At 38.0% G+C, this 17,485-nt stretch overlaps 1 protein-coding gene across 2 annotated transcripts in view; it reads right to left on the bottom strand.

Moving 5' to 3' along the window:
• SoxN (SRY-box transcription factor soxNeuro) overlaps nt 1–17,485 on the bottom strand; it is a 117,985-nt gene that overhangs the window by 46,232 nt on the left and 54,268 nt on the right. For both annotated transcript variants that reach the window (XM_018503498.1, XM_018503499.1), the window contains exon 2: nt 8,131–8,196. In XM_018503498.1, coding sequence (XP_018359000.1) covers nt 8,131–8,196 — 66 coding nt within the window. The remainder of the gene's footprint in view (nt 1–8,130; nt 8,197–17,485) is intronic.

Genomic DNA, 17,485 nt, shown 5'->3' with positions numbered 1-17,485 from the left:
TATATATATATATATATTTACTTAAAGATAAATATATATTTTACGGAGAGAATTTTTTCTTAGAGTTTACCCTGAAAATTTAAGATTACGGAGAGCATATTTTCTTTACCTAAATAAAAAGTAGATCTTAAAATAGTCTTAAAGGTTACCAAGAAATCCATCAATAAAATTCATGAATATCTTGATAATCTTTAACTTTGATTCTTCTTTCTTGGAAACCTCACATGAGAAACAATTTTCATATTCGTATTCAGCGCATCCTATTTTCTAAAGTACGATCTTTCATGACAAAAATGCAAAAACTTGTAGTATTTTTATCTTCACACAAAGGATAAAAGATTAATATATACTCTTGGTTTTTTAAGGCAAAATTAAGATTACTTATTGACTGACCTATAGTATAATTTTTTTCGTTCAAATTTCAATATTTTCGACACAAAATGTTTGTGACTTGTACAACTAATACATGCATACATAAAAGTTTCATTTAGACATATTTGTATATTTTCATCATAGTTATTGCAAGACGTCAACTAATGTCTGTGCGCTAGCGCAAACATTCACGGATTAAATACTTGTATGGGAAGTTGAGCGGCACACGAGGTGTCGCTCCTTTTCATTTACGCTGTACGATCTACTCGCAAAGCCGGCACACATGAAAAAAGGAAGGTCGAAGGATCGAACGGTAATTTCGATCAACAAACATGCCGCACGTGAGCAGAACGATCCTTAGATCTTTCAGTGCCATCCACGACAAGTAACCCTCGTATGGCAACGCAGGGACACACAGCTGGAGCCTGAAAATCCCTCTTTTTGCACAGCTGCCCTAAGGATTCTTGTGCGTCAGAGTAGCAAAGCTACCCCGATGAAGCACCCCACCGAGACGAATGTGGATATGCAGTTAGCCCTCTCTCTTTCTCTCTGTCTCTCTTCCGCTCTTCTTTCTTTCGATATAATCATGCTGAACGTCGTAATCCTTTCTCGATCACGCGTTCACGTCCATCATGGCTCTAACGTGCACCTCTTCGGGAAGCGCATTAAAATCTCATTGGGTATTGAGTACAAGGGATCTTATATAACTGCACCCTTCTACGACGCGTAGACGTGTACGGCGATGATACTAATAAAAATCAAAATAACTTATTGTAAGCTCGGTATGACGATTTAATTAGCTAACAGTGGATTTCAGTTATTTGTATCTCTTTTCTCTGTGTGACCGCACGCCACTAAAGAGAGAAGGGTCCGCGCCGACGATGAGGGCACCGTTGATGGAGGGATCGATAAGAAGACGAGGTGATGTCCAGAGGTATCCATTAGAGAGTTAACGCGTCTATTAAAGTGTTAAAAGAGAGGCTTCGATGTGACATCTGGATTTAACCTGTCGCTTCTCGACAAAGATATCTATCGCGCATCAAATTCATCTTTATAATGAGATCCAATGATTCTGCATTATACGTTTTCTTCTTCCCTATAGCTTTCATATATTATTTCGGTCGATCACGAAAACAGTCATCGCGTGTCAAACTAGATAAGAAAGTGAACCCTTAACCGAACCGGACTACATTTTTTGCGAGGCCTCGTTTCCTGGTTTAATTCCTATTTAGTGTAGTTTCAGGTCCTTAAAATTGGTCAGCACTACTACAATGTGTCAGCGGAGCAAAGAAGGTAATTTTTTTGCAACAATTCAGTGCGCCGCGGGCAGTGTTTAAACGAGCACAAATAACCATAATGAGGTTGCTACGAAAATTCTGTTCAAAATTCAGAGCGAGCATTCGTAAATGCGCGTGCATCTCGAAGACGAACGTTCTCAGAAGGATAAACTCTAATATATGCAAATCCCTAGTGCGGTCGAAATGCGAGAAAGTAGCCGAAACACGGCATTCGCGGAATCGATTCATAACTCGGTGACCATGGACAGGATGCATCGTTAATAGCTACGGCCCTTTATACAGGGTGTCCGAAAAATTATGATTAATAATGGGGATGCATTTTAGAATAAATTTAAAACCCAATTTTTACCTTTAAGAAAGAAGCTATTTATTTCTTTCTTTTAAATTTATATTTAAAATTGATTCTCTTTGATATTTTGTAATTTTCCTTAAAAATATATATGAATAATCATATTACAGAATATTCAAAAACAGAGAAGCAGGTCTATCCAGCACATCGGTATAACTATCTGACTAACGACCAATGTTACACCAAATTCATCTAGAATTTATCTACAGATTGATACATTTATAGCTACGATTAAAGTTTTGGTCATATTTAGTAGTATATTGGTTGATTTAAAGTAACGTCGTTGTAAATAACGTCGCGCCGTCGTCGGCTTTGTCGACGTCGTTATACCTATCCAAATCCGACGTCGGCAACGTCGGCAAAGCTGACGTTAGTTTTTTAAACTAAATCTGACCTGATGTCGACGTCGGTTTTAGTCAGCTAATTCGACGTCAAATCTGCAAATCTAAATCCAACTTAATGCCGACGTCGGCTGAAGTCAGCTAAGTCGACGTCGATACTTTGACCTATTATTAGACTAAATATGACCAAAGTACAGTATTGGTAAGTTTTTTTATCATTAATACGACTAAAAGTATATATGATTGTATAAATATTAATTTTAGTCAACAAATAAGTGAAAATAGGTCGTCATAGTCAACCACGCCATTTTTATAGAGATTACATGAGCAGCCATTAGGTGCACAAATCCTATATATATATACACATTATGATAAAAACATTATAATTAAATTTCTTTGCATTTTAGTAGTTCTTTTAATCATAAAATATTTCTATTTATATATACAAATTAAATTAACTAATAGTTATTCACTGAATTTATGACTAAAAATACTAAAAAATAAATTTTGAAAAAATTATAATAAAGTTTTATTTCATAAGAAAGGTCTAATATTGAAGACGCTTTAATTTTCTTTGCCTATTTTGTACTTGTTTATCAGAAAAATTTGCTGCGTTTTGATTTTTCATACCCGAACACTTGAGATATTACATTTAAAGTCGAGTATAATTTTGTTCAACGTACAATATTCTTTCGTTTTAACCTACATCTTTGAGTATATTATCTTAAACTTACTATGCATAATGATGACATAGGTATAGAATTGACATCTAATTTTTAACCAAATAAGTATAGCGTTGGTCTACTTAAATGAACGATTAGTTTAAGTTGCATTTGTCGTACAGAATCTGACGTCAGATTAAATATAAGCATTTATACAAAATTCAACTAAAAGTCGAGATGGGCGACGTCGTACCGACTATGATTTGTGTGACCACTTTGGTCGAATTGCAGTCAGATCCACGTCGCGCCGACGTCGTATTGCTGACTAATAGTTGCATCATTGACGTCGGATCGACGTCGCCCCGACCTTTTTGTGTTGCTTGGGCAGACAAACTTGCATAGCTATATAACCATGTGCATAAAGAAAATTATTCAATCTAATTTTACATGCGTCTTTATGGTAGAATAAATGCAATTGCATAATTTTCTTTATGCATATGGTTGTGCAGCTATGCAAATTTAAAGATCCGAACGCACACTTATATACATAGCTGCCCAATCATTTGCATCAAGAAATTCACCCGATCGCATTTATATTATATAATGACGCACGTCAAATCTGATTAAATAATTTTTTTGTGTACATCGTCATGTTATGTTATGCAAATATTTATCGGATAAACCATGAAACTTTTGATTGAACTTCTTTCCAAATTAACATTTCAATAAATAAGCCAAGTATAATGTTTATACACGAAGAGAATTTTTTCTTAGAGTTTACTTTGAAGATATCGTGAAAGTACACAAATTTTAATGTAAATCTCTCTCATTTATTGATAAAACACAATAAAGTATAAAATAAGTTTGATTAATTTTACTGAAGTGCATGGTAAAAATCTTTAAAATATTGTATCGTATCACAACTATCATATTTTCAGGGTAAATTTTAAAAGAAAATTCTTTCCGTGTACTCATTATAAAATATATATAATTCACATGTTTCGCAAATTAATGCTCAATAAAAGCAATCCCAGTTTCTTTTATTTAGGAGAAAAAGATGTAAAACGAGTAATACAAGGGCGGAGGCGATGGCGCGGTCAACCGCTATGTGTTTGTTTTGCTTATCTGAGACAAATTTGCTGTCTTGTAAGCGGCACCGAAGGGTCGCCTTTGACAAACGGGGGGTGCTTCTAGGAGAGTCAGACACGAGTATGTAACACACATGAACAACTTTTAGGCGTGTATATGGGAGAGATCTCTCTCTCTCCAGCGTCCGGCCGAAACGAGTCCCAGAGTCTTTTTCTCCGATTTTTCCATCCTCGTTTCCTCTTGCGATCTCTCCCTCTTTCTTCGAGCGGCCCTCGTAAAACTTGGTCGACTTTTCCCGGCAGTCCAGCATTGACTTTTTCGTGGACGACGCGACGGGGAAAAGCACCGTACTTCTGGACTCCAGGAAGCTCCGGATGGTTATTTATTTCGGTCGCCACCGAACGTCCAACGTTATGTGGCGTTCCATTCACGGGAGAATTTACTGCCGATGATCGCTTCCGCGTGGCGAGAGATACATATGCACCGTTCTTGCGAGGAATAACTTGCATTTTAAATATTAGCGTGCGATAAAGCGAAAGTGCGTTTTCTTAAGGATTTGACAAACGTATCGAAACGCTTCGTTAACTCTATGCTCAACATGTTCGCGCGATCTACGATAAAATAAATATCATTTCCATACTAAAGAAATAAATATCTGGTTAAAAGAAACGGAGGTTATTATATATGTATCGCAAGGAAAGTTAATCACAATAATAAATAGATAATTAACGATTCTGCCAGCAAATACACGTTGAAAATCATATGAGATATACATCGCTATCATTAAGCGCGATGGGAGAATAATATGTATTAATTAGCGGACTTTAACGCTCTGATGCTTTCCCTAACAAAGGGAAAACGCAGCTAATGTAAGACGTTAATCAGATTTATGGCGAAGCCCGATGCCATAAATCTACGGAAATAGTCGGTGAACCGTATCGCCAAATCGCGCTGCCGACAGGAAGAATCCGATCGAGCATTACTCTTCAGTCGAATAGGGTGAGAGACGGTCTCCCGACATAATTAATTATTAATTAGGATTACCGTCTCCACCCCGGGGCGACCTCTCGACGACGACGTAACGACTTCCTTCGTGCCTTCGCCCCTAAAATAAACGGGCGACGGCGTGGAGACTGCTAAGTAACTCCATGAATTTTCCGGCTGCGCCCCCAAGGCTGTTTGTGCCCTTCACGCGGGGGTGTAGCTTCTAATCATCCCTATCTCCTGGCCACACCCTCGCCTTCAATGTCCACGGAGTCTATCTTCTTCGCAAAGACTATTTTTTCTTCCTCTCGTCCTGTGTCCTATGACGAAGTTCTACGACCAAGTTCCCTCCAGCCCTTCGCCACATTTTTTTCCCTATCCTTTTTTCTACTGCCCGACAGGCTACGTTTCCTCGTCGTTCTGGGGCAACAATTTTTCCTCGCTTTCGCCGCTAATGCGACACTAAATCGGCCTTAGGCCATGGTGGATCGTGGCGAAAGGCGTTAACGGCTGGCCTTAACGAATCCTCGGATGCTCCCTCTGACGTGTATACGGCTGAGACCTGCGTGCGACACGCGAGCTCTCGGCGCGCACTACGATTTGAGAATTTATTCTCTAGGCGCTATCATTATTTCCCCTTTCCTTCACGAATCCGCTGGTGTCAGTCGTGAACTAATTCGAAGTACATTTAACCCGCTCGCTCACGGAACGCTCTCGATGACGAACGAACACGCGAGTTGGGTAAACCTCAAATAGGAGGATATTATCTTTAAAGCAATTGATTTTAAAATTCGCGGTCCTTTTGACGATTCGTACGTATTATGAATTACTCGTGGGTTACAAATAGTCACGAAAGTAAGGTATTATCTGGGCACACGGGTGACCAGATAGCCACAGATCAAATTGTCAAGAGCATGTATTATACGAACCGTGTATCGCATATTATGCTAATAAAACTTCAGTAACAGTCGAGCACTGTTTGCTGGTCTTCTAATATCGAAATGTATCAGAAAATATTAAGACTCTGCATTATGCTCCATTTCTGCTGCATTTCTATTATTATATGACTGCAAGTCGTAATTGCAAAAAGCAAGAAGCTTAAAGAGGTCACAATGGATAGAGTAGCAAGGCGATATCAAATGATATCTTATTGTAACGTTTTAACATCAATTAAGATGTTATTAAAACGTTACCCTGTTACTTGTGGATAGGAATCTGCTTTAAAATCGAATTTGCTGGCAACTGCTAGCATCTGGCTAAGTGGGTGTGAACATAAATTACTTTTTCAATTCAAAATGTGTGTAAACAATTTTTATGGTAATTATGGTATTAAACGATTTATAATGCGAATCAATGATGGCTGACAAGATACGTGACGCTTGAATTAATCGCTGGAGATTGTCTCGCGCGTTGTGTACGAGCGTTTGTGTGTTTGTCACAGAAATACATTCATCTTACGCGGACGCACGTCGCACGCTCGAATCGTGACGAAGAAATCGACGGCGGGAAACGGAGGGCGCGAAAAGGGGAAAGGCGGAAGTAAATCATGCAACCCCCGTGACGACGTCGGTGCGATGACAAACGAGCACCGCCGACGTCATCGCGCAAGAAGTGGAAGCGACATCTGATAACGACCTTAATCGCATTAAGGTATGTCCCCGTCCCTCCACCGTACAATCCTCCGTCGGTCGTGATCGCGTCCCTAATGTCCTGAGAAAAACCACCACAATTGCAGATAAATCGCTTCTGACCGAATGTATCTCTCCGTTGACAGTTTCTGTTTTATATGAGAAGGTTGATGATAATTGTTGGTCAAATTGAATTCGGAAAGCGTCTTGAATCAGAGTTGCATATCGTGTAGCAAAGGGAAAATTAAATGCACCATCAAATATCACTGAAAGCTACCTCGATCGTTCCATTTTGAGAGCGTGAAGGTGCCTCATCCCCCACGCACAAAAAGCATTTCGTCACGCGTCATTCTCGAGGGTCGCGGCATTCTCGACGACTTAAACACACTTGTGCCCCTTAGAAAGAATGAATTCAACTCGCAGAAAAGGGTTAAGCACGCAGCACTTTTCGCAGTGTCTCGCGTACGATGTACAGGTCGTGGCACCACCGGATTATCCGCGCGATTCGGAGGTGAGTTTGTAGAGGCCGTCATAAATTAAAGCGGAGGCGAGAGAATAGCGTTACGGGTGGGTGAGAAAAGGGGGAAAAAAAAAGGAAGTCGACCAAAGGACAGAGAAAGAAGAGAACAGCGGCCCTTCGCGGTCCTATACAGGTACGGCGACAGCACGCGACGACAATATGCTGCGTTCAACAAAATCATCCCAGAACGAGGGAGAGAGAGCGCGAGAGAGGGAGGAAGTTCAACCCCCTCTGACGACAATGCGACATTTCATTATTAACCCTCCCGTTGCGCCGCCGTCGTGCGCTCGACCCCAAAGCGAGATTCAAATTAAACACGCAAATATTTGCGTATTTTATTCCCGGGGTTTTGTCGGCCGGCCGCGTTTTGTTACCTGCTCGCGCAGCGCGCCGAGTTTAATTCGTTTTGTTATAAATACATCAGCGGTCGCGGCAAATTACCTTTTACGAGTGCTACGGGGACGGAGGAGGGAGAGAGAGAGAGAGAGAGAGAGAGAGAGAGAGAGAGAGAGAGAGAACGAGGGGGAGAGGAAAAATGCATGCGCGCGAGGAAAACCTCGCGCGATGGAATAACAGTGGTGATAGATTTTTCAACAAAATTGAATGAATGGTGGCGAATTATACAAAAATTCATGTCTATTGTTTCGGAAATGCGCCCGCTGTTTAACGCCGCACCGGTTAAAATAGTTAAAATCTCCGCGGGGATCATTCGCGCGTCAGCAACGTTAACTTCGTTTTGACAAAAAAAAAACCCGAGTGTATTTTTGTTAACTTTACAATAGATCATGGATATGTGATAGCATAGCTATAGATAAAAGTGGACACATATTACAAGGAGAAACAATCTCGCTGTCGCGAAATCAATGAAAACGATCGATGCTACTTACCATGCTCGTACGGATTCGGAGTAGCAGCCAGTCTCTGGGTTCAACATTTTACGATCGCTATCTGACCTGAAAGACAGAATGAAAAATTCATTAATATCAGTCCTATTAGTTGTATGACAAAATGCAATGCATAAATATATATATACACACACACATACATACATACTCTCTAAACTTTTAGAGTGAATTGTCACTCTAAAAGAGTGAAATCTCGTTCTTAAAGATTGAAAATTGAGCTACTTTTTTCAAGTCTGGTTCAATTTTCACTTTACAGTGAGATTCCACTAAAAAGAATTGAAAGAATATATAATATGTATGGAAAGAATGGTTTTGCTAAGAGATACCAAAAAATTTAACTATAAATATAAATTTAAAAATAAATTTTGTTGAATTATCAAAAAATAATTATGTAAAACGATCAAGTTGGTTGTTAGAATACCAAAAACTTTTTGCAGCATTGTTCATCAATGCTAAAGAATTTTACATAATTATTTTGATGATGCAACAAAATTATTTTCAAATCTATATCTAAATTTTTAAACCATTCTTTCCATATTTCGCTGAAGTATTTAAAAATTTAGCTAGAGGCAAATAAATTTTATTGGACTATCAAAATAAGTAGAACGCTCAAGCTGGTTGCTAGAATAATGTTAAAAACTTTTGTAGCGTTGCTCGTCATGCTTAAATTTTCGGTATAATTATTTGATGATTCAACAAAATTATTTCCAGATCTGTATCTATCTAAATTTGGAGATATTTCAGCAAAATAGTTCTTTTCGCGTACATGATGTTACTAAAATACATAATTAATTTTGTTAATGTTTCTAATTAACGACGCGGCATGTGTCGTTTCCGGCTATTTCGCATTTCGCGCGAATATCCTCTCGCAGAAGAAGCAGTTAACAAGCGCGACGACGACGACGACAACGATGAGGCTGTCGGCAGTCGGCGGGACGTATTTTCGTCCAACCTGTTAACAGTGACGTCAGTAAAGATAGACGAGCGACAACCGGCCATTATCGTCTCAACGTAGCCGACACGCGGGATGAATAATATACGCGCGTAACGAACGCGCGGGGCGGCGTCGATGGTGACAAGGTGTAGTCCCGTGTTGTGCGGCGGAGTATGGAGCACGATGTATGTGTCGATACGTTTATTTGCAATACGCCTATCGTGCGTGTAATAACGAAACGCACACACACACATGTATGCACCGCCTCTCTCTTTCTATACGTACATATTATACCGACGTGACTTCGTGGCATACATTATCCATTCAGAATTTATTGGGCGCTCTTTTCGGCGAGGATATTTTCATATCGGCTTTATCGAATTATCGCTGACAATCGAAAGAAAATATCAGATTTTTATACGGAGACGAAACGTAATTATTAGAGGTGAATAGAAATGTATATAATATATTTGAAATAATATTAAGTAGAACGAAATGATGAATATGAAATCTTTATTATAGTCAACCGGGGTCTTTTGAATTTTGTTGTCACGACATAATATGATTTAAGAACGTGTACGGTTTTATATCAAATGGACTAACAGGTACTTATCGCCATAATCGCGTTATAGGCGCGTTTACGAAGCCTCTTGTCACGGTCAGAATACGTATAATAAGTTACACAAAAGAGTCGCTGGAATCTGCCACGCATATTACATCGTGTAGTCATCAAATATATCTCTATACGAAACGGAACGTTTATCCCAAAGTCACGGCTAATCCTTTGATTTCTTAATCTGAACACCGCGGGCGTATGTTTGCGTGTTGTGACAGTGCGGGCATTATCGTGCGACTGATTACGTGCGACATCGTGGGCTATAGGTGAGAGCGGGGTGGGGCCGTGAGAACCCCATCTGCTTACAGAAAGGGTGAACGGGGCGAGTGGCGAGTAGATCGAAAGCGGGACGAGGTAGGAGGCGCGCTTTCTCGTCGAGGGTGGAAATCACTGTCCGCAGGCATTAGGCATTCATGCGTGCCGGTTGCGTGTGTCTCGTCGCCGCACACCCCACACGTCTGCGCGTGCGTGCGCGCCCGTGTGTGTGTGGGAATGTGAATTCACCGTGGTGAATTCCGCCGACGCTATAATTCGGTAGGGGTCGGTAGGAATGTGATTTTTGGTCGGCGCAATATGTCGCCGGGGCGAGCAGATTCGCCCTTAGCAAATAGGTTGTTTGTCGGAGAATCGGAGAATAGAGAGAATGAAAGATCGGCTCGAATAGAGATTACTTGCCGAACGAAGAGTGAAATTTTTCTTTATTATGTTTTTCTTTATTATGCTGCAAATAGATGCGATTGTTTTTTGTTATTTTCGTATAAGAAACATAGTTGCCATCTTTCGACTAGCATTCCACTGGTGATGGTTGTCCAGTTGCAGATGCTATTATTTTATTGAAGATTGATAATTATTATCGAAAATGAAATTTTCTTATATGTTGCGTTCTTGGAAAATCATATTATTTCGTAACAAAAAACGATTTTTATTTTTCTATTCTTTATCGAAAAAAATTTTTTCTAATAGTCGAGAGGACATTTTAGGTGTGCATGCATAACTGAAAAGCATTTTTAAGGTTCAGTAACTTTCCCTTTCAGTCAGTGAACTGAAAAGGCCCAGAGGATACTGTTTAGAATTTTTGGATAGGTAAGTTTACCTTATATAGAAAGTTGAGGAGATTCTAACAAGATTTCGGTGTAAATATTTTCTTCTCTAAAGAGTAATACATATCGGTCACTGTTATACGCATATACTCTCACTAGCTACTAAATAGCTATTAGATTAAGTAATGATATCGACCGACTCCTGAGCCGTAAAAGGTGCTATATCGAGAAAAACATGAAGAATGGCACAACCTTGCATAACGCATAATGCATAGTGCATAAGGGAATCAATCAACCGAAATTCTTTTTTTCCATGGAATGGGAGGAAAGGAAAGATTCTGATTAGTTGATTCGCTTATGCACTGTGCGTTATGCGTTATGCAAAAGTCTGTGCCTGAAAGGTCTATGTCAAGAAATAAATGAAAAGCGGTCTATTTCGCATAAGGGCAATCACAAACAAAATGACATAAGCTGCATAATCATAACATAAAGCTTCTAGAGTGAGCATCTTATGTAAATCAACATGGCATCTTTATGTTGGATGCTTATTGATTCAGCGGCCATATACTATGGTTATGCAGCTTATATCATTTTGTGTATGACTTTAAGGCGTAAAGATCGGTCTATGTTGGTATGCATACAAAATACGATTTATAGGTATTGAAAGTGAGAAAGTGAGAAGAACCGTTCAAGTCGCATGAAATTAAAGAAGAATCCATATAGCACAATATTCACTATTCGTAAATTACACAATATACAAATTTAGTTACGTACAATTAAATAATATATAAATAAATGAATGCGAGAAACAGGACTGAAAATCAAGACGATTCCCATTCTCAGTCATACCACTATAAAATTTATAAGACGAAAATATATTGCGCTATATAACCTCTTTTAACACCTTTACGACTCAGGCGTCGATATATAATAAATTGGACAGTGAATAATGTTGAGGCTGGGTGTTTCGCGCATTACATTGCGCTACGGAATGCACGAAAAGGCGCTGAGCACTGTGATGCACTTGCATTCGCAGAAATTTGTAACGCAACGCGGAGACAACGCTCATGACTCTCGTAATCCGAGAGAATTGCCACGGTAGCTTGATACGAACATGAAATTTACACGACAATTGGATAGCGTTGCGAGATTTCGATACGATCCGAATCAACGGGTGCCGATATGCAATTATTCCTCGTCTGGAAATTTTGTAACACAAGAGATAATCCTTATATTTAGTTGCATTTCTCCTGCTCGACAGATAATCGTATAAATAAAATACTATCATATTTTTATTTTGATAATTCCGCGCGATACAGGAACTCAAATCAAAATTGTCTTACCGTAATTGGCAAAGGTGCGAAGCACCGTGAGTATACAGTAATTGCCACGATGACAGATTGTCCTAAATGACGATCGCACATTCCTTTGTCAAGTAGAGCGTAACTCAGCGGCAAGGATTCGAATTAATAGACGTAGCTTTCGATCTATCTTTGGGCATGATCATAGAATATGACTTATGCAAGCATTCGATTTCACCGAAAGTATAACGAAGATATATATATATTAAATATATTAAATGTCAAAGAATAAAAATACTATGACACACACATACACACACACACACACACAAATACATTACCGTCCATAAATTTAGAAACGATTGCAATTTTCACATTTTCGCGTCTCAAAAAGTTAAGTACCTCTGTGAAAAAAATTCTTGTAGAGAGGTTTTCAAAATTGCATTTTAAAGAAGAGAGATAGAGCTGTAAATTTAGTTTCATTTCTACATATTTTATTTCTAAATTACATAAAATTGAAAATTGGTACTTTTTCAATATTTTTGTTTTACTTATAAAATGTTGTAGTTTGATGAAACTTCATAGGATAAATATTAACAAAAGAGTATTTTAAAGTAAGTTTTCTAAACTTAATGATTTTTTTTTCATTGAAACTATGATTTTTCGCAACAATATTGAATTCTTGTGTAAAAACTTATTTTTATAAAATGTTTTTTAATCTTAAAATTAAAGAATTTACAGAAAAAAGAAAGAACAATTTTTCTATCGTAATATTCTAGATTCGCATAAATCTTTTTAAATATTCTTAAACACTTTATTTTACTTGATTTTAACTTTACTTTTCGAGAAAAGCAAGAAAATGATAAATATGTTACGCAGTTATTTGCCTCGACATTTTCGATATTAAGTGGGACAACCTGTCGCTTCTACCGCATTCTCTCTTAAGGAATTGATATAATTTTGAGTCGAAAATGTCGAGGCTATAATATATATAGCTGCGTAACATAGCTACGTGACATAACTTAACTATCAGCTAATATACATATAATATAAATAACAGTCAAATTATTACAAACTATTTGTATTATTTTTAACCATTACTATAAGTCACCACTGCTTCTTTAAGAGATTGGGTTACCATTGCTCCTTTAATATCTAACTGTGTGATCACAAAATTTGGACATCTGAAAAAGTACGGAGAAAAAAGATTTGCCATAAACGCAAAAGAGATTGCAAAATGTGTTTGTCAAATTTCTTTGCTGTTTATAGCAAACAAATTTGCACATTTAACAAATATTTTGTATTTGATGCAAATAATCCTTTGTAACGAGTAAAAAAAAATTGCGCATTAATTTATATTTGTTACTAATATAATTGTAATTATGACAACGTATATTTGCCCACGTTTTGCATTTCAATTTTGAATTTTTGCGCGCTTGTAAGTGGCTCTCTGAAGTTCACAAGTAGATCAGAGCCGGTTTCATATATTGCAAATTCTGTTAATATATATCTAGTAATAAAATAAGAAAGAATTCTATTTTACTTTATTTTAATTAATTAATTTAATCTCATCTTAATCTTTATCTTCAAATATTACATGCAATTATATATCTCTTGCTTACTTAACAAATATATTTATTTTTATTGTAACTGCAGTAAATCTTGATTGCTGGGTTAATAAATATAAATTGACAAATTTTATTTGTTACACTTGCAAATAATTTTGCGATCCCTATATTCGCAAATGAAACTTGCCGTTGCGGCAAAAGATTAACGACCATAACAAATTCTTTTCTCTCCATGAGGAGATCTTTAAGAAAAAATATATGTTATTACAGACAATAAATTACAGACAATGTAACTTATATGAAAAAGAGTTCCAACCAAATAATTCTTCTTTAGAAAATGTCATTTATTTTCGTCAAGCTTAAAAGATTCGTAGGTTTAAAGTTTGCGACCTCAATTAACTGTCCTCAGGAGAGTTGGATATCTTTTAGAAGTTTTAACAAACAATAAATTCTTTATGAAAACACAGGTATAGGTCGAAAGGGGCAAGAAAAATTAAGACTAGATTTATTCATTGAACCATTTGTCAAAACGACAAAGAAATTCCAACAATACACAGAAATCCTAATAATAGTAATCCTTTTTGTACTAGAGGAGGAGTCAACTAATTCCTCCTCTAGTACAAATGTGGAGTCAACTAATTCCTCCTCTAGTACAAATGTTATCGATTAGCCATAAGAAAATATGCATAAAAATAGTATTATAAAATTATATTATAAAATTGTATTGTTAAATATTGATCTTATTAAATTATTTTATATATATATAAATCATTTTTATACGGAAAATATAAATTTCCAATTTGAGAGAGAGAGAGAGAGAGAGAGAGAGAAAATCACTTTTTGCAGATATACACCTGATACATCCTTAACATAGAATGTGATTCATCAAAGGAATTTGTGATCATTTCAATTGGAAATGATCTATGGATCGGCAATCACCCGTACAAAAGATCTCTTTTGGTGTAAGACCCGCAGAACATTGCGCAAATACCGTGTCCCCCGTGGCATAATCACTGTACTTAAGGGGAGTGGTTGTACCACCCGTGACCGGGTTCCCATAACCCCAGCGTTATTAAATGCCAAAGCAAAATCACGTCGTTCACATCGTCCCACACGATCGGGCCGTTTTGGCAGGTGCTTCAACTACAGATTTCCCATAAAAAGGGAACGTCGTTCGCGCGACTTTAATTATGCTCCACCTGCTCTCGTCGAAATTCCCATGCCGACACGATGGGGAAATCCGACGCGATTTCTCGTCGCCGTAACCGGCGTTACGCATAAATCAGGGTGAACGAAAATTATTTAAATATTTATGACGATTGTAACTGTAATGGCATGCGTAACCCCCTTCATTAACCAGCCGACAGAAGAGACAGTCCTGACAATCTTCGAATATGTATCGAATTTTGCCATAACATTATAATCGCATCGTTGAATTTAATTTCGTGTAATAATTTTCAACGTAAACCATAGAATAAGTCTCAGTAGAATAAGAATTACCTTCCGTGACTGTGAGTTTCAAATTTAATCACTATATATTATTTCCTTAGTTCGCAATAGTGTATTAGAACAAGGAGCTGTGTTAACGAAAATAACGGATCGCCGCAATCAGCGTGGTCACTTATACAAGTCTACACACAAAACTGCCACCGAGCACATTGCAAACTGAGTTTCGCGGAACGCGCCGTCGCCGAAATGAAATATCCGAGTTATCGCGCGCTCACCATGCAAGTTCACATCGCGCGTCGAACAATAAAGAGGAAAGAAAGAAAAGAAACGCGCCCGAAACGCGAGAGTTATTCCGGCGAACGCAGGGCAGATGGGGGTTAAAACCTGGCCAGCTCACGTCGCCGCGATGCCAGGCGTCGGTATCCGTGTAACAAATCGCTCTTTTAATCACGAGTGGCTAGCTGCCTCGAGTCATTTGGCCCTAATGGCAGCCTCTTGTTTAGACGTACCGGTCGCAACGCGGTAGGTTGCCGGGCAATTTCGTTCGGGGCCGTGCCGATACGCCGACGTTTTGTTTAAACCACCCCAGCTCATTACTCATCGTTCGTGGACGGCACAAAGTAACCCTATGACGTGCGATCCACGATGCTTGTCTTGACCGAAGCGGCAGAAAGATTGTGTGTCAAAACAAGCTCGCGTGCTTCTGGATTCGTCCGGAGAACGGACCACCTTCACCTGGTGGATCATTTGTAAGCGAACTCGAATATAAGTGTTTACGCGTTCATAAAAAAATGATTGCGACATGTAAAATATAGTCTGAATACTTTGCAAAACGTTGCTTTACATGTATCAATATTTAAAAATTAAAGAGATAAATTTATTTAAGATACATATACACATTATTAGTCTAACATCTAACTTTGACCGTAGTTGATGTTTTTCGTATTTAGTTGATTTATAAATATAATATCTCTTGTTTCTCTCAACTAATAGCTCGATTTTTCGTTACTTGTTAATTTGTTAGGCTTAACCTAATTTTTTATCCAATGAGGTTTATCTGTGATGATGTCATGGATGAAACCAATTAGGTGAAGTATCAGGCTAAACCAAACAATTAAATAACCTAAGTCTCTTATTGTCAAATTGATTATTTCTTAAGGTCCTCTCTCTTTCTTTCTTTCTTTCTCTTTTTCACGGTTTCCTCTCTTTTTCTCGAAATTTTTCGAGATAAAATAAAAAAGTGTCGCATTATACGAACTAATTGCACATCCACAGAGACATAGTAGTATCTCGGCGCTAAGAAAACGCCGTAGTGTTTTATCATCTTTTAAGGTCCTATTTCTTTCTTTCTCTATCTTCGCGGTTTCCTCTCTTTTGCTCAAAATTTCGAGATAAAATAAAAGAGTGTATTCATGATAACAAAATGCCACAGCTTTTAAGTTTAATAGCTTCTAAATTTTTTTTAAATGCGTCGTTGATAATGACAATCAGAAAAATCTGACATCATATGTTCATCCCAAACAGATAACACTTTTCCATGTCTTTGATGTCTTCATGGAATCTGCATTCTCATATTAACTACTTCCCTGAAAATCTTAGAGATTTCAGCGAATAGCAAGGAGAAAGATTCCATCAAGACATCAAAGACATGGAAAAATGTTATCAAGGTGTTTGGGATGAACATATAATGTTAGATTTTTGTTGGAATTTAAAGAGGAAAACCAACAATCATTTTGGTCCAACAAAATTATTTTCATATTTATATTTACTTAAATTTTTTAATACACTACAACAAAATCGTTTTATTTATATATAAATTTTTCATGCATAGGAAATTGATTTCCCAACATTACAAGTTCACCCCAGAAAGAAAAATTTAATTATAAATTTCTGCGTTACTTGAAACGTAGTTATGTCGCGAGAACAGCGTGTTTTAACGAACGTAGACATCTAATAACAACATTGGTAAAGTCAACGAGCCGCTACGGTCTCATCAACGGATGAAATCAGCGCGAACCTGCATAGGTTCCGCACCCTTCCGGTTCCGGTGTTCCGGTAGGCTTGTTCTATCGCTCGTTCTCTCACTCTCTTTTTCGCTCTCTTTCCTCCTCATCGTCAGAGGAACCCCCGGTTTCCGGTATTCAGGTGGGATACACGCTCAGCCGAGCGTCGTGACGTTTCGGATCCATAGATCCATGGATCCTACTTCTCTCCCGCTCGCCCTCCGTTCCGCAATAGGTCGTGTGTCGGATTCGCTTTCGATGGTGCTTCCGATGGTGGCAGTCGACGCCACGAAATTCAATTTATCGGGATCTTATCTTCTGTGTCGCACATGAACGAGTTAAAGTCAAAAGTGTTTGAGAGAGAGAGAGAGAGAGAGAGAGAGAGAGAGAGAGAGAATTATTTTCACTCAACAAAGTTACATTTAA

The sequence above is a fragment of the Trachymyrmex cornetzi genome, unplaced genomic scaffold, assembly GCF_001594075.2.
Source record: "Trachymyrmex cornetzi isolate Tcor2-1 unplaced genomic scaffold, Tcor1.1 scaffold1575, whole genome shotgun sequence".
NCBI classification, from domain to species: domain Eukaryota; kingdom Metazoa; phylum Arthropoda; class Insecta; order Hymenoptera; family Formicidae; genus Trachymyrmex; species Trachymyrmex cornetzi.
The sequence above is the reverse complement of the archived record's forward strand: the minus strand, read 5'-3'. Positions and strand labels throughout refer to the sequence as shown.